Source organism: Cornus florida, unplaced genomic scaffold, assembly GCF_030987335.1.
Source record: "Cornus florida cultivar Cherokee Brave unplaced genomic scaffold, ASM3098733v1 CherokeeBrave_3.0.0_Hap2_Chr11, whole genome shotgun sequence".
Classification (NCBI taxonomy): domain Eukaryota; kingdom Viridiplantae; phylum Streptophyta; class Magnoliopsida; order Cornales; family Cornaceae; genus Cornus; species Cornus florida.
The window spans coordinates 14,498,693-14,521,898 of NW_026775581.1; the positions used below are offsets into that span (position 1 = coordinate 14,498,693).

The 23,206-nt window shown below is 36.3% G+C and overlaps 1 protein-coding gene across 1 annotated transcript; it reads right to left on the reverse strand.

Annotated features, from left to right (window-relative positions):
- Positions 1 to 746: 746 nt before the first annotated feature.
- Positions 747 to 5,692, reverse strand: LOC132284282 (CASP-like protein 4A3). The gene is made up of 3 exons (XM_059786375.1): positions 4,979 to 5,692; positions 1,615 to 1,750; positions 747 to 1,216 (listed from the first exon to the last, which is right to left on the reverse strand). The coding sequence occupies exons 1-3, from the start codon at positions 5,617 to 5,619 to the stop codon at positions 1,022 to 1,024; spliced, it is 972 nt and encodes a 323-aa protein (XP_059642358.1). The 5' UTR covers positions 5,620 to 5,692; the 3' UTR covers positions 747 to 1,021.
- Positions 5,693 to 23,206: the final 17,514 nt, after the last annotated feature.

A 23,206-nucleotide genomic window follows, 5' to 3' on the forward strand; every position in this document is an offset into this window, starting at 1 on the left:
TGATATAAAACCCTAACTTGCATGATCTAATATTGATTAGGCATATGAAAGGGCATCAGCTTTGGGAAACAAATGTACAATGGAGGGCAATTTTTCCTCCAAAAGGATATGTATAAGGCAATTGTGTATAACTGATACAGTGACGTCATGCATAGTTAATAGCATATTGGTACTTTAGTACTTTTAGATGACAACGTAAGGGCATTTTAGTAAATATGACAGGTCCGTTTGACGATCCATCACACATAAGGGAGGTCCGTGAAAGATATTTTCATTGTTAGGGGAAGTTCGAATAAATTCCCAAACAAACAGAGGAGATCCATGTAATTATGGCAAACCATGAGGGAGATCTATGTAAATTACCCAACAAATTTTAAAATAATTTAATTATAAAAATACTTATTAACACCTAACAAGTTTTTCAGTAACCCCAATTTTTTGACACCTCTGTTGACAAAAGAGCTTTATTCTATGCCAAACAGGAAACAGCTCTAACTAAGCTAGGTAGCTAAGCCAACTGAGCTAAGAACTACGCCAAGTTAAATTAGATCTAAAGTTATGTTGTGTTGACCGAGGACTCCTTCCTCTTGCAACACCTCTATTTATAGAAAGAGTGAGAGGTTGGGATGAAGCAAAAGGATGTTTGGATCTTTATGTTTGCAAATCTCTAATGAGTACTTTCACAATTCAATTGATGCAAGAAGAAAGGGACAAGTTTATTCATTGATGCCCACAGAAAGAGGAAGAAGATGAAACAGATGATCCTCAAATGCAATGAAGACTAATATGGTTTTCTGAGATATACAAGACTAATTTCAATTCCAAAGATATATACAAGCACCAGATGTATAGAATCTTATTTCACCTCCTGTGTAGTGAGAAGCACAACTGAATCTATCACATTTATGAAGAAAAATTGCTAATGAATCTATTATATAATGTCTCGATCTGTACAACTTTAGAATCGGTCGTATTCCCAATTTTAAAACCAAGAAATATATGGTTGGGACCGGTTTCAAGATCAAGTAATGTTGCGGTTGCAGAGATGGTAACCAGATATGAGGGAGCTTAAGGCAAAGGCAACAAAAGCCAGGAAGGACATCCCGACAGATGCACTTGCCATCCCTGTGAACTCATCTTTCCCCCAGTTCGACACCCAATCATTAACCCTGGTGGCTGCTGATGACGATGCCGATATAAGAAGATATGTCAGTATCTGCAATAGACATCAACCAAACAAAGCATTCCTTCAGTAAATAAACATACAAACTTAAAATTCTGTTGTTAGAAATTAGATGTCAAGCCTAAAAGGTGATTTCTGAATGATGTTGCATAAATCAAGGTCAAGTAATGATAAGAATATAATCACAAAAGATCTTGTAGTGATTTGGCTGTACTACTTTTACTTCCTTCATAACTGTCGTTGCATGTTATTATGGTGAAGCAAACTGAATCTATGATGGATCAAACACAATTACCACTAAAGCCAAAGTTATCATAAACCTACACCTGCTCTTTATGTTTTTTCTCCTCAAGTTATCTGCTCATCTGTTATAAAGTGCACATCACCAACATAAAAGATGGCTGATATATAATGAAGATTTAACTACTTGCCTGGTCCATAGAGAAATCAAAGTGATAGCGGAGGTGGTGAGAGATAACATGTTTCCCAGTGATCAAATGGTAGGCTAGATCATATGCTTGAAACCCCGAATATACACATGCAATAACGGTCACAGCTAGACAATACCTGTCATCAAACAAGCTCCATCATCACATAAAATCACTCTAGAGAAGAAAAAAGGAAGAGCAAACAGGAAAACAATAAAACAAAATACGAGTTTCATCATTTGTATCAAACGAGAAAAATTGTGGTATAAATAAAAATTGTTTCATCATTGGAAGGCAATACTTCAGTCAATGGTATCAGTTCTGTTGCATTAAACAAATTAATTGCTAAGGATTTACAAGTAATGTGGATTAATATTGGGTCTAAGAATTTTAATTTTAACTAATAGAGAAGAAATGTCGGAGTACAAATAAAAATAATGATGATAATAGTTCAATTTTCTTTTTGTCAAAGCAAGAAGTAGAGAATGTTCAAATCTCTGATTCTGATTCATCATAGTGTTAATGTTGATGCGTCGAGGAAGGACTGAAAATAGAATATACCTCACTGATTTAAAAATAAATAAAAAATCATTTACGAATTGTCAAAAGAGTTCGAAAGAAATTATACGTTTAAAGAGGCAGCTGCATCCCACGGAAGCCAAGAGTATGAATGATCTTTTTGTTGACCCTATAACCGGATGCCACGAATGATAGGTAACAATTCATATCAATAATGAAGAAGTCATATTCTTACATATGAGATTATTAAAGCCCGAGGAACCAAGTTGTTTTCAGTGGGTACTGGGAAAACCAAATATCTTCGAGTAATAGAAAAACTAATACATGATTGAATGGAATCATTAACTAGATTCCCAGTAACTTGGGCTCAAAACTTGCAGCTTAAAAGACCTAGTAAGAGTAGAATAACTAACTATATTTGCTGAACTAAATATGAAATAGTGGAGAGTGCTAATGCAAACAGAAATTGTTGGTAGGTGCCAACTAGCAAATAAAAACAATAGTTGCAAATGAATTGAGTTGAAAGGAGTTTAGCTTTGGATTGTTCAGGCTCAGATCACGTTTGGAAGGCCCAGTTTGGACTCGGCTATGCATAGTTCAGCCAAGCTTGAGCTTCGCACAACTCGAGCTTGTAAATAATTAATTGACATCCTCAATTCTCAATTGCCACAGAATTGCAATTTTACAATCTTATTCTCAACAGGATTAACAAGAACTGAAGGCTCAATAGATAAATGAATGTTTGCTTATCGACTGCCAAATCGGCTTCCAGCAGCTACAAGATGAGTGCCAAACTTGCCAGCCGCCAACCAATTCAATGTGCCATCCCTATCCCATCATTTTGAAGCTTCCTTCAATTTTATTTATTTATTTATTTATTTTTGGCCACGTGCTTTCATTCCTCATTAATTCTAATTAAAGGAATAGATAAGAGTGTGCAATATGACATTAGAGATGAGAGATTCCAGATCTAAAATAGCAGTAGGCAACAGAGATGAGACATTAAGAGTTCCACATGAGGATATAGAGGACATAGATGGGGGAGAGTAAAGAGCAACTCACTTGCAGATTACCAATAATGGAGGGGGAGGGAGGAAGCACATAAGTTTTCTCAAATGGCGAGTCAGTTACGGTTTGGGTATTAGAGAGCTATGAGATATAGGAGAAAGAGAGAGATTTAAGATATTTTGGGGGATTAGGATGGATATAAGCTTGGGATTAGGAAGTTGGATTGGGTCTCTTTAGTGAGAGATGATATTTTTATTTATTTATATTTTTTATTTTTAAGTAGGAGATGGGATTTTTATTCAGAGATAAAAGAGGCCTATAGGGTTACGATTTGAACAAAGGTATCGGATATGGGTTTGATGGTTTATTACTACATTAACGAGCCTATATGAGTCGGACCTAAAAAGAGTTTTAAAAATGAGCTTTAATTGTTTATTTAATGGACAAAAATAAGTTACGCCTTATACAATCCAGGCCTGAGTTAAAAGTAGGTTCCTAAATTAGTAAACTGTGACGTTCTTAAGAGTTGGGAAAAAGAAAAAGGAAAAAGATTAGCATCAGAGCATTGAGGAACTACAAATAAAACAAGAATAATCAATGATGCTTTTGGGTCCAAGACTCCTTGGAGACTTAAAATAACAAGTTGAAGAATAAACAATGATTGACAACTACTGCCATATTGCTAATTCGTAAGTTCCAATAACCTAATATATTTCAAAATTCTATTACATTTTTTATTTATTTTTTGGATAAATATAAAATGAAGGGATTTTGTGTTCAACTCATAAATATATAAGAAAAGTTGACTGTTCAAATTGGATAAAGAAAGCCAAGGGAAGAGAGTAGACACATAGGCGTAGGGAAGATTAATTTTGGGATCCCTCTGCAACTGAATCCTTCTAAAAGTGGGTTTCATATAACCCCAGCACCTTGTTATTTTAAATCCACATATAAAAGCTCCAACCATTCCACCATTAAAATATAAATTTAAACTGCACAACTTAAATGATTAAACCATATCAATCCATTTGAGATCTATTTATCAGAATAAAGCTTTTGGAATTTGGACCACTTTAGACCTGCTAAAGTCAACAAAAAATCTTGCTCCAATTATTTATGTCCGATTACAGGAATCCTATTTCATCAGTTAAAAATTACACACTTTCGTATTTCTTTACTATTTAGACCTACGTGTTCCTTCCCTTAGCAATTTAGCATTACTCTCAATGAAGACCAAGCCACTATTTCACACAGTTGCAACAGTTATTAGTATTCCACTACACTCAATTAAGCTATCTTAGTCGCATTTCTCTCATTTTATTTACAAATTCAACCATTTCACGAATAAACTCCTGTCATTTCATTTCTTACTGCGCATAATTTTGGAAGTTTCAACATCCACATTTATACCAATTTCAACAGAACATTTAAAAAAATAAAAATTTATAGACAAATTCAGATGCTGAATTTCAAAAGATTCTAGCTTCTACCCAATATTTACCATATTTCAAATAGAGAAATTTGTCCAAATGTAAAATTGTTGACTTAAGGAGTAGCTAATGAAGTTTAATTTCAATGATCTCACAATTGTAAATTAATGAGTTCAACTTCAAATATGCACAATAGTACTAGTAACAAAAGTGAAAATTATACTGCACAACCCCAAGACAAGCCCTAGAAAGGAAAAAGGGGAAAGAAACAGCTTATAAGAAACAGCTTATATTACATAGAATTATATCAATTTAGAGTGACTATCAATTATGTAGTATGTCATTATATATGCACAAAACAAAAATACACATACATATACACATTCATCATTCATGTAGAAAAATCAGACCTGTATTCCTTGTAGCGATCAAAGGAGTCTCCACTCCATCCCTGAGTCTTATCCGCAGCCATGACCGAGAACGAAATCAAGCACAAAATCACCTCACAAACCCTAAACCCTAAGGCAGCCCTCTTCACCACCACCTCCTTCCTCGACCTCTTCAGTATCGCCGCCACCGCCGCCCTTGACCTCCTCTCCCCACCAGCACCAGCACCAGCACCAGCACCAGCACCAGCACCACCACCACTGCCGTCCTCCCCACCGGCAAACCCCTTCCCTCCGAAGGTCGCCCCCACCTTCGTCACTCCCGCTGCCATATCCTCCTTCACCGACCGATTTATCACCACCACCGGCGATGCCGGCTTCACTGTAGCATCTCCCGGCGTCGAATCCGCCGGGAAATTCAAATTCTCCGGCTTCTGGTGGTTCTGAGGGGGAGATCGGAGGGGAGAGAAGCGCTTGTCGACGGAAACGATCGATTTGGACGGCGGTGGCTTCGGTGGCGACTTGTCGGGCGGTGGTTCGGGGTCGTCGGATCGGAGTGGGGACTCGGATCTGAGGGGTGAGTGAAACGAGTCAATCTGACTCGCCTGTGACTCGGTGTCCGACATTGATCTCTTGTACGTCTTGTTGCGAGTGTTTTCTTCCATTTTTATTTTTTCTCACTCTAGAGAGAAAAAGAAGGAAAAGTGAAAGGAAACAGAAACTATGTTTGGGACGTTGGGAAAGAAAGAGGATGGTGGTTATATTTATGGAACACTTATAAACAAGTGTAGAGTATTGATTCGGTATCCATCCGGTTATAGTTATTGGCTAATGATATGCTGCCACGTAGATTTTGTATGGGCACGGCATTTTTTTTATGTTGACGTGGGAAGAAAGTAGAAGTTGTCATTTGCTAGGAAAGCCGTTGAGCCTGCACTGAATAATAATAACTCCCTTAGATTTATCAATTGATTGATATAAAACAATTTTGAAAGTTTGAGATTTATAATTTGAGAAAATTTAATTAAGCACTGTTGCCAAAATGGTAGAGGGGTTAAACTAAACTAAACTAAACTAAACTAAACTACACTGAGTAGCCGAAAATGACTTTTTGCCACTTTTGATTCATTTACACATATACCCTCCATATTGGTCTAAATGTCCTTTTCATATAAGTATACTATTTCTCTCTCTATTCATTGTTTCTCGATATCATTACCACTTTCTGATTCCATATCACTCCAACCACCCACCCCGATCCCTAGGGTCGAAGCAAAAAAATTGTATGAGATGAGCAATGGTGTAATTTTCTAATAATTCTAATGGGGTGATAGTGTAATTTTGTAGATATATATATCAAAAATATAAATTAATTGGTTATATTAGTAAAAATAAATAAATTAGCTAGTGGGGGCAAATCCTCCACTGACCTTTGAATGGCTCCGTCCTTGACCATCACTGCTACCCACCACTAGTGTAATTACCAATTATTCTTATTAGGGACTATTAAAATGTATGAAGGGGAACAAAAATCCAACACCACCCTCGACCACCACATACTAATAAGTTCTTAATCTTTTTTCTCCCATAGTCCATTAATTGGCTGAATCCTTCTACTTCGGTGAAGACATACCTAGCAGCTAGCTCCGCCTATCCATTTTCGGTGAACTTTGACTGACCCAATGGCGAGCTCCAAGCTATCAAGACCCACCTCGGTGAAGCTTCCATCTACCTTAACCCAGTTCTGTCTAGCAAGCTTCCCGTTCATCCACGTCAGGCGAACTCAGTTCCAGCATGTTACAGTCACGGTAAACAACAGTTCCGACGAGCTTTAATAACGTCTAAGTCCGGCCAAGCTTCATTCCGTACCATCTATTCCGACGATCCTCTTTGTAGACCCAATTGTTCTAGTGATCATCGACTCGAATTCAGTGTTCTAATGAGCTTCAATAACATCTCAATCCAGTTGTTTGTTGGAGTTTTGGTATATGCATCATTTCTTAGAGCATTTCCAGCGGTATGTTAAAATACCCTTTTGTGTAAAATATACACTGCCACCTATGATGTGTAAATTTTTTCCATCTCCAGTAGTCTGTTAAGATACATTGCCACATCACCAATGTGTAAAAGGGTTGTGTATTTTACACAACCTTTTTACACTACCAAATCAACATATTTCCTTTCTCATTCCATTAAAGAATCAACCATCTATTAAGTAGGTTTGTAAAAATTATGTGGGGTCCTGACATAACACATGGTTGATTGTTATTGGAAGATATATTTTTACACAAAAGGTATAAAACAACCGTTGTAGCTAAAATTAAATAATTCAAAATTTTTGTATAAATCCATCATGACACATCAGATTTACAAAAAAAAAAAAAATATACACAATGGTTGGAGATGCTCTAAGGTTTCAAAGTCATAACCAGTGAATTAAAATCTGTACAGAGAAAGTGGAGTAGAGAAAAGGGATGGGTTGTGATTGGTGGTTGGTGATGATATTTATATAAATATATGTGTATGCGTGCGTGTGTATATTATATATATATATATATATATATATATATATATATATATATTGTTGGCCTAAGAATTTTTATCTAAAGGTTTTGATGATTACAAACCATTAATGATGTTTATGTACTAATATTTTCATTGAGTTATATATAGTTCATATTTTATATGATGAGCTAGATGAGCCATTTCAAGCATTCAAGTACTCAAGTTATGGACTCAATGAAGCCTCAAAGATTGCAAGAAATCAAAGAAAGACTCAAACTTCAAAGATCAATCAAACAATTTCAAGGAAGAAAGCAAGTCTTCATCAAGCTCAAAAGATCATGGTCAGGGAATGGAGAAACGGGTAGATAGGATGGTGAGAGCTTTAGATTTAAATGTTAAAGCATATTTGAATATCTTCTGAAGCTCAAGTTTTTAGGTTCATGCATATTTTCTCTAAAAATCAGTTTCTTAGAAGGCCTAAAATCTTTCCATGAACTTTACTTATGCATGCTCTCATAATAGGAAGTGCACAGAACAAGATGTGTCTCATTCTTAGTCTTACACAAGGATTGGAGCCGCCTCCCAAATATAGGAGCCTGCTCTTTGCACTCCAGTAGCCAAATTGTGTGTCGTAGAATGCATTTTGTGAATTGGAGCCGCCTCCCAGTTATTGGAGCCGCCTCCCATTTATTGGAGCCTCCTCCAATTTTTTGTAGAGTCGGCTCTTCTAGATTATTTGAATCTTCAACGGTACTTTTCTGCATTTAAGACTTCCAACTACTTCTAACAGACATATTAAGCCTCGGTTGTCTATATAAAGAAGGCTCATTTTACTGAAGTAAATACACCACTGGATAATACATTCAAGAGAGCATTCAAGAGCATTCAATAAGCCATTTAAATTCTTCTCTGAGCTTTCACTTTCAACCATCACTACATTCTCTCATCCTAGAACTTGAGCTTCATTAATATTCTGATATTCTCTAGTTGTGAGCTTACACTTATATATCTATTGAGAGAGATTCTTGTATTTCATTTACAAACTTTGCTACAATCTTGTAAAGGTTGGTGTGACCCAAAAGAAGCCTAAGAGAAGGGTGTTCTCCTAGCAAGGAAAAGAAGCAAGGTCTTGCTTCAAATTTGAAGGTTTGCTCTCCACCATTAAGGAGAAGCTCTAGTGAATTTGGGAAGTCTCAAGGGGGATCTTGAGCCGAGGAGTAGAAGTTTCCGAACCTCGCTAAATCACCGAGTTCATTGTTTGCATCTTCCTATCTCTATCTCTTTTATACTTGTGCTTTATATTGCTTGAATTTTTCAATTAATCATTGCATAATAGTTGTTGTAAAACAAATTTCATAAATTGCGAAAATTGGCCATTGACTCTATTCACCCCCCCTCTAGAGTCAATTAGTGGTTAACAATTGGTATCAGAGCCTAATCTCTAGAAAAAGATTAATCATCTTAGAGAACGATCATGGCCAATACAAATTTTCATCAAGAAGGTCAATCTAACAATAGACCCCCTTGGTTTGATGGAAGTGACTACAACTATTGGAAAATCAAAATGAGAGCATTCTTAAGAGGCATAGATGTAGATGTTTGGAAAGCCATAGAAAAAGGAGACCATGTTCCAACCAAGATAGTAGAGGGAGAAAATGTTCCAACACCCGATATTGAATGGACCCTCAATGACCGTAGGCTTATACAATGTAATGTCAAGGCTATCACTAATCTCTATTGTGCCTTAAGCAAAGACGAATTCAATAGAATTTCGGATTGCGAAACGGCTAAAGAAATTTGGGATAAACTTGAAGTTACCTATATAGGTACTAGTCATGTTAAGGAATCCAAAATGAATATGCTTGTCCATAAATATGAACTTTTTACCATGAATAACAAAGAAACTATTAGTGAAATGTACTCTCGTTTTACTAACATTGTTAATCCTTTGAAAGCTCTTGGAAGAAAATATACATCATCCGACAATGTAAGAAAAATCCTTAGATCTTTGCCAAAGAATTGGGAAGCAAAGAAGACCGCCATCCAAGAAGCCAAAGATCTTAACACACTTCCCATTGACGAACTCATTGGTTCATTAATGGCTTACGAGCTAGAAATGAATGATAGAGATGAAGAAACTCAAAAGAAGGATATAGCTCTACAAGCTACTACCAAAGAAGTTGCAATTGATAAGGCTCCTCATGATGAAGAAGAAGAAGAAGTTGCTCTCATTACCAAAACCGTGAGAAGAATCCTTCAAATGAAGAAGTTCCAAAAGAGCAACAACTTCAAAAGAAATGGGTCATCTAGTGAGCAAGGAAAAAGAGAAGCACCTACTTGCTTCCATTGTGGAAAACCGGGGCATTTCAAATCCGATTGTTATGCCTACAAAAATGAAAAGGAAAGGAAAAAGAAAGGAAAGGCCATGCAAGCTACATGGGAGGATGATGATTCAAATGGATCCGAAAGTGACGATGAACTCAATGAATTGGTTAATCTTTGTCTCATGGCCGATGACGATGAGGTAATTTCTAATCATGACTCATTTAATTTGGAAACTACTTATGATGAATTAGTTGATGCACACAATTACTTGCTAGATGCCTTTAGAGAATTGCATGATGAATTAGGCAAAATGGTTCAAAAATGTGCTACTCTAAAAAGGGAAAAGAATATCATCTCTCAAAACCTTGAAAATTTTCAACTTGAAAATGAAGCTTTGAAAAAGGAAAAAGAATTAGCTAAAGAATCGGTTTCAATAGATTTAATTTCTGAAAATAAATCATTAAAAATTATGATTGAAGATCAAATTGAGACCTTAGCAAAATTCACAAAAGGTAGAGAAAATTTGGGTCTCATACTTGGAAAGCAAAGAAATGCTTAGGCCAAGGATGGACTTGGATTTGATCCTCACAACAAAGACTCTTGTTTATTGAAAAAGAGAGAACCTTTGAACAATTACTTTGTTAAAAATTCCTCTTTTAGTCCACAATGTAATTATTGTAAAAAAATAGGACATAAGATCAATCATTGTCCTATTAGGCCATGTAGGACAAAAGAAGTTTGGGTTATTAAAGGGACTTATACACCTTTTCCTAACTCTCATGGACCCAAGAGAATATGGGTACCAAAAGAAGATTATTCAAATTCCTTTTGTAGGTTTGCTTGAAGTCTCCATATTTATCCAAGGACAAATGGTTTCTTGATAGCGGATGTTCAAGGCATATGACGGGAGATCAATCAAAATTTCACTCCATCAAACCTCATAAAGGAGGAAGCGTCACATTCGGTGATAACTCAAAAGGCAAGGTCATTGGCATTGGAACTATTGGTATCTCCTCCTCCCTATCTATTGATGATGTGTTACTTGTTAAGGGCTTAAAACATAACCTATTTAGTATTAGCCAATTATGTGATAAAGGATATGATGTCTTGTTTAAGTCGGACAAATGCACTGTCAAAAAGGATAATGTTGAAGTTTTCCACGCTCTAAGAAATGGTAATGTATATTCTTTGCTTTTATATGAACTACACATCAAGATGTCAAGTGTCTTGTATCCTCAAATGAGGATAGTTGGTTGTGGCATAGAAGGTTAGGTCATGCTAGTATGGATTTGATTTCAAAACTATCTAAGAATGAATTGGTCAAAGGCCTCCCAAAGACTAATTTTTCTAAAGATAAAACTTGTAGCGCATGTCAAATAGGCAAGCAAATCAAGTCATCATTTAAAAGGAAAAAGGATATAACAACTTCAAGACCATTAGAATTAATTCATATGGACTTATTCGGTCCGGAGAGAATTGCTAGTCTTGGTGGAAAACTCTATGCATTTGTCATTGTGGATGACTTCTCTAGATTCACTTGGGTATTTTTCCTTACACATAAAAATGAGGTTCATACAATCTTTACTAAATTTTGTAAGAGAGTCAAAAACGAAAAAGAATGTAAGATCAAGTCCATTAGAAGTGATAGAGGTAGAGAGTTCGATAACCAAGATGTGGAAAGATTTTGTGATGAAAATGGATACAATCATAATCTTTCGGCTCCTAGAACTCCTCAACAAAATGGAGTTGTTGAAAGGAAAAATAGGTCTCTCCAAGAAATGGTTAGGACTATGTTAAATGAACATGATTCTCCTAGATCTCTATGGGCCGAAGCTGTTAGTACCTCATGCTATGTCATAAACAGAGTCATCATTAGAAAACTCCTTAATAAGACTCCTTATGATCTTTAGAACAAAAGGAAACCAAATATTGGATACTTTAAAGTCTTTGGGTGTAAATGCTTCGTGTTAAATGACAAAGATAATCTAGGAAAATTTGAACCTAAATCAGATGAAGGTATTTTCCTAGGATACTCTTCTCGTAGCAAAGCATTTAGAGTGTTTAACAAAAGAACACGAGTGGTTGTGGAATCAATACATGTTGTATTTGATGAATCACCATTATCCCCTCTTAGATGCTCATTGGATGAAAATGAAGATGTGGTTGAGATTGAAAAGAATGTTGAAAATCTTGATTTAAATGGTCCTTCTCATAAAGATCTCTCCAAAGATGTTCCAAAAGAAAGTCACTCTCATGAAGACACTCCTCCTAAAGCTTGGAAGCAAGTGCTTAATCATCCAATAAATCAAATTATCGGTGATCCATCTAAAGGTGTAAGAACTAGATCTCAAATGAGTAATATTTGCAATTATGTAGCTTTTGTTTCCCAACTTGAACCAAAAAATATTCATGAAGCCGAAAATGATGAATCTTGGCTTTTGGCCATGCAAGAAGAACTTAACCAATTCGAAAGAAATAAAGTTTGGCTTTTGGTTCCAAGGCCTAAAGACAAAACTATCATTGGCACAAAATGGGTATTTAGGAACAAAAAGGATGAATCGGGAATCATAGTAAGAAACAAGGCAAGGCTTGTTGCTCAAGGATATAATCAAGAAGAAGGAATTGATTATGAGGAATCCTTTGCCCCCGTAGCTAGACTTGAAGCTATAAGAATGCTCCTTGCTTTTGCATCCCATAAGAACTTCAAGTTATATCAAATGGATGTAAAAAGTGCTTTCTTAAATGGTATCATTGAAGAAGAAGTATATGTTGATCAACCACCGGGCTTTGAAAGCTATAATTACCCAAACCATGTCTTCAAATTATCAAAAGCCTTGTATGGTTTGAAACAAGCTCCAAGAGCTTGGTACGAAAGACTAAGTGGTTTTCTACTTGTTAACGGTTTTATTAGAGGTAAAATTGATAATACTCTTTTCACTAAAACCATCGATAACAACTTATTGGTCATTCAAATTTACGTTGATGATATTATCTTTGGATCAACCAATAGTGTGATATGTGAAAAGTTTGCTTCTAGTATGCAGAATGAATTCGAAATGAGCATGATGGGTGAACTTACTTTTTTCCTAGGATTGCAAATCAAACAAACACTTGATGGCATTTTTGTTTGCCAATCTAAGTATGTTAAAGATTTGCTAAAGAAATTTGGCTTGGAGAAGTCAAACATGCCCATACTCCAATGAGCTCATCTTTGAAACTTGATAAAGATGAAAAAGGCACTGATGTAGATATTAAAAAATACAGAGGTATGATTGGTAGTCTCTTATATCTAACCGCAAGTAGACCGGATATCATGTTTAGTGTATGTTTATGTGCTCGTTTTCAATCCTGTCCTAAAGAATCTCATTTATGTGCCGTTAAACGAATCTTTCGCTATTTGAGCTATACCACATTCTTGGGACTTTGTTATCCTAGACATACATCTTTTGACCTTGTTGGTTACTCGGACGCTGATTTTGGTGGATGCAAAGTTGATAGAAAAAGTACTAGCGGGACTTGTCACTTCATTGGACAATCATTAGTATCTTGGTCTTGCAAGAAACAAAATTCCATAGCTCTATCAATGGCGGAAGCCGAGTATATTGCAGCCGGTAGTTGTTGCGCTCAAACACTTTACATTAAACAACAACTAGAAGACTTTTGACTCTATTTTGATCACATTCCTATTATGTGTGATAATACAAGTGCAATATGCATCTCTAAAAATCCTATTCAGCATTCAAGAACAAAGCATACAGAAATTAGATACCATTTTCTTAGGGATCATGTTTCTAAGGGTGATATTGATCTTATTTTTGTGACTACTGAAAAGCAATTAGCTGACATCTTCACAAAACCACTCCAAGAGGAGAGATTCTGTCTACTCAGAAGAGAAATTGGAATGATCACAGAGCAGAATGTCATGCAGTGAAGTAGCAGCAACAGAGCCGGCTCCAATCTAAATAAGAGCCGCCTCTATAGAAAATAAGAGCCGGATCATCTCATTCAAGAGCCGCCTCTCCAACCTGCATCCAAGAAAATCACAAATTCTAACTCTCGGTATCTCTAGAGCCGGATCACAAAATTTCATGAGCCGGCTCCCCAAAACCTACATCCATGTCCAAACTCTCGGGATATCTCAAAACTCATCAAGAGCCGGCTCCAAAAATCAAGAGCCGGCTCCAAAAAAATCAAGAGCCGGCTCCAAAAATCAAGAGCCGGTTCCAAAAAATCAAGAGCCGGCTCCAAAAATCAAGAGCCGGCTCCAAAAAGCTCTTGAGCTGGCTCCAATTTCCCTTGAGCCGGCTCCAATCTGATATGTCTCCTTAAATCCTCTCGGCAGTAGCATTTTAGGCACCATTTCCAGAGAGTCTAAACCATGAGAGCTCCTTCACCATGAGTATGAGTGCTTCAAATTTTAAGGTCTCAAAATGATTTCATCCATCATATAATATCAAGTGGCCTTTATTCTGCATCCTAATTCATTCTTCTCTCATTGTTGTGCAAGAATTTCCTCATCTCAGGTAAACACTTCAACCTCATTTGTTCTCCTTTCTTTATTATTTCATCTATCATATATATGTATTGATCCATGCTTTGATGTAATACTCCATGAATTGCTTTAAACTCACCTTAAATTGAATTTTGTTGCATGAATTGCTTTCAATTTTGAACAAAATTTTGGTTTAATCTCCTTCACATTACATGTTCAAACCTTAGAAATGTCATATTTTGATCCAAAATTTTGGTCCTGCTTCATGAATCTAAGCATTTTCTTGTGGATTAAGTTAAATTTCCCTCTTGGGTTTACATTTCCATAATATTTTACCAATTCCACATGAATTGTCATAATTGATTCAACATTTCTCAAGACTTAATTTTCTATCAAACCCTAGAAAATTAATACTTTCAGCAAATTTTTTTTGGGGGTTGCTTTGTGAATTCATTCCTTTTTAATTTTATTCCATTAAAATTCCATTCTAAGTTTACATTACAAAATTCACTTTTCAAAATCCAATGACAATCATATTGTTGCTCACAATTTTTTTTGGGTTTTCAAACATAGCTTAATTTATTATTTTGTTCTCCAAATTGTTTAGATATGAAAATTTTTTGTTCAAAGTCTTTTGAAAATGCCTCCATATCTTTCAACATTAATATAAGTTTAGTTTTTAAATTGTGACTTGTTTAGGTCCCTACTGAGTTTCCATGGCATCATCCTCCCGTAGAAGGAATCCTTCTCGTGGCAAAACTAGGATCACTCAATCTCATGACTCTATCCCAAATGAACAAACTCCTCCTCCAAGTCCAATTCAAATTTCTGCCACAAAGTTATATAGAACTCCTACTCACAAGAGGCTATATGAGAAAGAATTTCTTCATAGGAAAGTGGCCAAAGGAAAGGTTCTGTCACACACAATTTGTGATAACCTCAACCTCAACACCTACAAACTCTTTAATGCTATTGGCCTTGGGTCATTTGTTGGGATGAAAAACAAGTATTATCCAAGACTTGTTCAGTTATTCTACACCCACCTTGAGAAAGTGCCTGGTGTAGAGAAGTTACAATGCTATGTGGCTGGAGTGGAATTCGATCTTGATGTTAGAAGTATTTCCAAAATCTTTCATTTTATGGATGATGGTATTCAATTCTACTTTCCTCAAAAATGGTTCACTGGGAAAGATTTTGACAAACTAGCAGCCATTCGCCAAATGAGCTATGATTCCCGCACTACCAATATCAAAGAAGTCAAATCCAAACAATTGACTATGGAAGCTCAATTGATCCACAAAATTATTGCATACTCTATTCTTCCTAAAACCGGCAGTCGCTCAAAAGTCTCTCGCATGGAAATCTTTCTGATTTGGTGTGTCTTAAATGGAAAAGATTTTGACTTGGCCTACATTATCTTTCATCACATGTTGGCATGCAAGAAAAAGAAAAACACTCCACTCCACTATGCCATGGTTCTCACTCACATTTTCATGGCTAACAACATTCCACTTGACAAAAGTGAATCAGCCAAACTAGGCCCAAGAGATATCCTTGATGCTTTCAATCTAGACACAATGGGGCTAAAAAGGGATCCCGATGGTATGTGGTTTTATCCTAGGTAAAGAAGATTCGAAGAGGCTAGAGCTCGTGGAGAAGAGATTGAGGATGTTGATGATGGGGATGAGGAAGAACATGAAAGCCATGACAGTGCTGAAGATGAGGATGTTCCAGTTGCACATCGCTCAAATCATGATCTTTTATTGGAACTTCTAAATGTTTCTCGTCAAAATCAAGCCACTCTTCAAGAACAACAAACCACTCTTGAACATCAACAACAACAACTTGACGAAGTGCTTATGACTGTCACTCATATCAGTGAAGACTTTGAAGCCTTTCGAAAAGGCCTTGAACCCCCTCCTCCTTCTACTTAGAACAATATCACCTCATCTAAAAACTCTTTTTGTGCACTCACTTGTTTTATCTGCTTTGAAGAAGCCTCTTTTAGCTATGTTTTTACTTATGTCGTTTTTCTTTTGAAGTTTTTATCATGATCTATGCTTTTGTCTAACATCTGCTAGTTATGTTCATATTTTCCTTATCTACTGTTTTGACTTCTGTCATCTATAAAATGACATATTTCCTATTTTATTGCCCTTTAAATTCTCATTCTCTAATAGTTCATGAATTGGCATGTATTTTCTCTTTCATAGAAGTAGACTTTTTGAGATGACAAAGGGGGAGAAAGATGTGTTATTATGTTATGGGTCTACTATGCTATGTGCCTACTCTACTTTTTATATATATCTTGATTGATGCATATGGATAGGGGGAGACTTATAAAGGGAGACTTATAAAAAATTCTGTAAAAAGTTAAATGAAATCAAGCATGATATAATACTTTAGATATGCTTATTGATAGGGGGAGCTCTCTTTCAAATACAACTCTACTTTGTCAATAAACACATCAATGTTTTGTCATCATCAAAAAGGGGGAGATTGTTGGCCTAAGAATTTTTATCTAAAGGTTTTGATGATTACAAACCATTAATGATGTTTATGTACTAATATTTTCATTGAGTTATATATAGTTCATATCTTATATGATGAGCTAGATGAGCTATTTCAAGCATTCAAGTACTCAAGCTATGGACTCAATGAAGCCTCAAAGATTGCAAGAAATCAAAGAAAGACTCAAACTTCAAAGATCAATCAAACAATTTCAAGGAAGAAAGCAAGTCTTCATCAAGCTTAAAAGATCATGGTCAGGGAATGGAGAAAAGGGTAGATAGGATGGTGAGAGCTTTAGATTTAAATGTTAAAGCATATTTGAATATCTTCTGAAGCTCAAGTTTTTAGGTTCATGCATATTTTCTCTAAAAATCAGTTTCTTAGAAGGCCTAAAATCTTTCCATGAACTTTACTTATGCATGCTCTCATAATAGGAAGTGCACAGAACAAGATGTGTCTCATTCTTAGTCTTACACAAGGATTGGAGCCGCCTCCCAAATATAGGAGCCTGCTCTTTGCACTCCAGTAGCCAAATTGTGTGTCGTAGAATGCATTTTGTGAATTGGAGCCGCCTCCCAGTTATTGGAGCCGCCTCCCATTTATTGGAGCCTCCTCCAATTTTTTGTAGAGCCGGCTCTTCTAGATTATTTGAATCTTCAACGGCACTTTTCTGCATTTAAGACTTCCAACTACTTCTAACAGACATATTAAGCCTCGGTTGTCTATATAAAGAAGGCTCATTTTACTGAAGTAAATACACCACTGGATAATACATTCAAGAGAGCATTCAAGAGCATTCAATAAGCCATTTAAATTCTTCTCTAAGCTTTCACTTTCAACCATCACTACATTCTCTCATCCTAGAACTTGAGCTTCATTAATATTTTGATATTCTCTAGTTGTGAGCTTACACTTGTATATCTATTGAGAGAGATTCTTGTATTTCATTTACAAACTTTGCTACAATCTTGTAAGGGTTGGTGTGACCCAAAAGAAGCCTAGGAGAAGGGTGTTCTCCTAGCAAGGAAAAGAAGCAAGGTCTTGCTTCAAATTTGAAGGTTTGCTCTCCACCATTAAGTAGAAGCTCTAGTGAATTTGGGAAGTCTCAAGGGGGATCTTGAGCCGAGGAGTAGGAGTTTCCGAACCTCGCTAAATCACCGAGTTCATTGTTTGCATTTTCCTATCTCTATCTCTTTTATACTTGTGCTTTATATTGCTTGAATTTTTCAATTAATCATTGCATAATAGTTGTTGTAAAACAAATTTCATAAATTGCGAAAATTGGCCATTGACTCTATTCACCCCCCCTCTAGAGTCAATTAGTGGTTAACATATATATATATATATATATATATATATATATATATATATATATATATATACGTACATAGAGAGAGAGGAGAGAGAGTAGTGAGAAAGGGTCATTAGAGAAGATGGGTTCATTGTAGATTTTGGTATGGCATGCAATATTTTATGTTGATGTGGCAAGAAAGTAGAAGTTGTCATTTGCTACGAAAGTGGTTAAGCCTATACTGAATAATAGTTGTCTTAGATTCTTTGTGACTTTTCTCAGGTATTCTTACGTATTTGATATAAAATTGTTACCCAAGGAATGACCCTAGAGGGGGGGTGAATAGGGTCATTTGCAAACTATGGAACTTTTTCAATTTAACTTCTCTAAGCTCCTTTTATTTGTCTTTATACTTTAGAGCCAAATATGATTCATTGTGATGAATGCTTTTCTAATGAGTTGTAGTGTAGATACTACTTAATATTTGGAATGTAAAAGAATGAGCTTGCTACACATGAGAAGATTGCTTTAACAAATGACCAATTCATTTTGTACATTGAATCATGCTAATTAGTCATGCAACTATGTGTAAATATCATTGATTCAAATAAATGAATTCCTTTAAGCTTCAATCCGTTCAATTCAACTTATCATTTAGAATTATCATTTGCATAATATTGTGTGATTAATATTCAAGGTGCAAATGTCATGAAACACATTATCATAGAGTTTATAACAAATTTATCAAACACTTGGTGTGCATATAAACTCTAAAGGTGAAGGATGTGTTAAATATGCATTTTGTCAAACACTTGGTATACAATACCATTTTAGCTATAAATGAATCAAATATAGAACATATAGTCTAAGCTAAAATCGATCACTCATTCAACTTAATCCAAGCATTCATACAATCCTCCTTATACAATCAATTAAGCTTCACATACTAGTTAATTGATTTATATAACTATTCTACTCAAAATAAACTAAACATTTGATATATGAAGATTGAGTAAATAAAGATGCAATCAAATGTAAGGAGAGTAAAGATTAGAGAGTAGAGAAAATGCAAACCAAGGGACACACGATGTACATGGTTTGGCACAATCTCAACCTGCATCCATGCCTTGGGAAAACCTCTTAAGGATTCCACGACGGCTCCTCCTTATTGGTGGAGAGCAAACCTTTACATGTTCTTGCTTGCGGGTGAAGAACCGACCTTATAATGAAGCCATCTCGCTTCTTCTTCGTTTGACGGATAAGAAGAAACCATTGCTCACTCTTATGGGTGGAGAGCTCTACCAAATCCTCTCATTAGAGAGACACCTTCTTTCTTTTATGTGTTGAGAAAGAGAACCCTTACAATAACTTAAACAAGCTTTCCCTTGCCAAAAGCACCTCTTGGTCTTCTTCTCTCAAGAATGGATATATAATGAAGCTTACAATGAACGTCTCTCAAATAGACAAATATACAAATCAAAGCTCTTATACTTAGAGTTACAATTGAAATATTCAAATGAAAGCTCAACTCTAAGTTTGCAAGATGAATCACATGAATGATATGAAATGAATGCTTCAATGGTGATTCCTAGAAGATATTTCTATAAAAAAAGATAGACAATTTCCATCCCCAAAGGTAGGTTTCTCTATGGCTCTCTTGCATACCCACAATGTTCAAGCATTATGTTTTTATATCCCTATTGAAGAATATATCCGTTTGGGGGCAAAATGTTAAAGTCCTATAAAGTCAAATGGTCAAAACAGCTGTTGGATTTGAATTTCCAAGAGTAGAGCCTGCTCTACTTGAATGGAGTCGGCTTCATTTTGATAAGTGCCGAATATTGTATATTCAAGCGCCCTTATTTGCATTAGTTAAGTCCATTAGTTGATTATGTTGTATATATTAGCTTTATTTGCATGCTTTTGTCTATTTTCAGGTTGGTTCCTCAAAGAGAGTTAAAAGTGATGCTTTGATAAGTTTTTGAAGATTAAAGTACGCCGTTGCCAGGAACCTTCGTTTTGACCAAGCCAGTGACTTAACGAACTCATGGTTGTCCCTGCAAAGTGCTAAGAAAGATGACTGCGCCAGAGGACCAAGCAAAAATAGGTTTTTGAAGCATAATGGTGTAGAGCCCAGAAGCATAGCGGGCGCTCACCATGAACCCTCGAGCGCCTGCCTAAATGGGCAGAATCTTTAGAAAAGTGCGGGCGTTCACCCGTCACCCGCGGGCGCCTGCCGGTTGCGCAGCGCTCCTCCATGACAAGCTGCAGGCACTCGCCATGAACCCGTGGGTGCCCGCTAAAATGGCCAGTAGCCTCGTGAAGCCGCGGGAGCCCGCCCTGAGCCTGTGGCTGCCCGCCAATCTGCAGACAAATGTGCATGGGCTGCATTGTTTCATCCAATGCTGTCCCCTTAACCTATTGTGTGGCTCTGCACTCTTCTAGGGATGATAAGCCACGAAAATAGAGTGGTTGGGAGGATATTTTTAGCTAGATAAGAGGCTTGAAGCATGTATTATTGAGGACACACATTTTGTAAGGTTTTAGAGAGAAAAATATTGAGTTCTTGAGTGTGTGGGTTGTTCTTGACCTTTAGGGGTGAAAATGGAAGGCTTCCTCTTCTCTTCTCCTTCCTCTCTTACATTCATGGGTAACTAACTCCCTTTCTAGGGAGGTGATAAAGCCCTGCTAAGCATGCCTTAGTTTTGGGTTTAATTTGGGGAAGAATGTATATTTGTGGTAGTTTTGTAATCTAGAGCACATTGTATGTTGTAATGGGTATAAATCTCTATAAATGATTATATTGAAGCTTTTGTCTTGTCTTAGATCATGATTTCTCATGATTGTATAGCTTGCATTTTTATAGTGACAATGAAAATGAGATTGCAAAATGGTTTTAATGGCATGTTTTATGAGAGCCTTGTTCGTCCATAGCTTAGGGCCTCCCTTTGATGGATTAATCTTGATTCTTGATTTCATGTGCTTTTATCATTTGATTAAGGGTTTGATAATCTCTAGCTTAGTGAGCATGTCTAAGGCTACACCCTAGTTTAGGTAGTTCAAGTATGTGAAACTGTGATAGGTTATTCTTGCCTTTTGATTTAATGAATTTTTTGAAGATAATGTAGCAACCATGTGTAGCTACATATCATGGCCACTTATGTATGTTGTTCTCCCATGTAAATCATTTTCTAGCATGTTTATAGTGTAGGTAGTAGATTCACTTCCCTAGTCCTCTCTACCTAAGTTCCTTCCTTCTTAATTTCTTGCAAATTATTGTTTTATGCAATTGTTAATTTTAGTTACCAAGTGACAAATCAAACAAAACCTCATACTTCTTTCATCAAACCAAAAGTAATTTTATAAGACCTTGGTTGCTATAAACTAGCAATCCCAGTGGTTCGACTTACCCATCCAATAGCCCTATTTTACAATGATTTATGCTATTGCAAAGGGTTGATTATTATTCTGATAGTCGACGAGACCGATCAATTTTTGGCGCCGTTGCCGGGGATTGCAAATGGTTTTGTAACCGAGGTTGAAGGATTAACTTTGGTTTGATTGTTAATATTATTTCTTATGAATATTTTCTTATTCGGTTTTGACTATTGTTGTGTTTTAAGTATTCTAGTGAGATTCTAGGTACTCAAAGCTTGCAGTGGGAAAACTGAAAATATCATAAGTCTAGAGGACTTCAGGTAAGTTTTCGAAGTTCTAGTTTCAAAATTGTGAATATCTTGCATGTGGTTAAATTACAGATATTTAATTGTGGAGCCTTTGTCAGGGCTATTTCTATTTTATTATTTTGCAAAGCATCGGTCCTTGTCATGGCCATTTATTTTCTGTCTTGTTGATAATTGAGGAGAAATGAAACATCGTATGTGAAGGTTATGGTGATGAATTGTTGTGTTTGTTGTGAAATGTGTTGTTGATGTTTGGCCGTAGGTCATTATCTTTACCAACTCTTGAATCTCCCATTGACATAAATTCGCTTGAAATAACTCTTAGAAGAAACCTTAGGGAATCTACAAACATAAGAGGAATTGAACTTGAATTTAATACAATGGCTGGCAATGAAAAAAATGTCGGGAATGAGGGAATCAATAATGATAGGGCCGAAATTCCAAATGTAGTTCCTATTACTCTTAGGGACCATTTCATCCCTACAACTTATACCTCTCTTTCTTGTATAGTGATGCCAAACATCAAGGCAGCCCAATATGAGATAAAATCTAGCACAATTCAAATGCTTCCGTCCTTTCATGGCTTTGAAAATGAAGACCTATATAAGCATCTTGATGAATTCCTTAAAATAAGTTCTACCATCAAGCTTAAGGACTTCCCTGAAAAATGCTCTCCATTTGCATCTCTTCCTATTCGCCTTAAAAGATAGGGAAGGCGAAATATTGGTTAAACTCCCTTGCTCCAAACTCTATCACTACATGGGCTCAATTGCAATAAGAATTCTTAAAAAAATACTATCTTGTGAGTAAGACCAACCAAATGAGGTGTTCTATTCTTAGCTTTGCACAAATCGATGGGGAACAACTTCATGAGACTTGGGAAAGACTTCAAGACCTCCTTAGGAAATGTCCGCACCACCTAATTCCAAAATGACAATTGGTGCAAGCTTTCTATGCTAGTTTAACCGACCCCCATAGATTCATGGTTGACTCATCATGTGGAGGGATGCTCATGTCTATGCGGATGAGGCTTGGACCTTACTCGAGAATTTGAGTGAAAACTCATTACAACATAATTCCCGTAGTGCTCCAACCTCAACCAATGCAAAAAACACCAATCTATGTCAACCAAAGACACTAAGGGAAGAATCTTCTCAAGTGGATGCCATAGCTCACAAATTCTATCAATTAATGGCACTACATCTCTCTCCTTCCTTGTCTCAAAATTCAGCAAGTGCGGTGTATGCATCATGTACTAGCCCTTTTCATCTCTCGGAAGATTGCCCCACACCGGAGCAATTTCCTAATAGCAATCAAGAGCAAGCAAATGCTATGTTTTCTAGGCCCAGAAATAATACTTATTCCAATACCTACAATCCGGGATGGAGAGATCATCCGAATTTTTTGTGGAAGTAACCCGCCCCACAAAATTTGAATTTTCAAAA

What these genes read in the sequence shown, in the direction of transcription:
- LOC132284282 (XM_059786375.1), bottom strand. Translation starts at nt 5,619, where the DNA reads ATGGAAGAAAACACTCGCAACAAGACGTACAAGAGATCAATGTCGGAC. An exon ending in GATCGCTACAAGGAATACAG is followed by an intron (nt 1,751 to 4,978) that starts GTCTGATTTTTC and finishes GTTTGATGACAG; the next exon opens with GTATTGTCTAGCTGTGACCG. An exon ending in TTGATTTCTCTATGGACCAG is followed by an intron (nt 1,217 to 1,614) that starts GCAAGTAGTTAA and finishes TGTCTATTGCAG; the next exon opens with ATACTGACATATCTTCTTAT.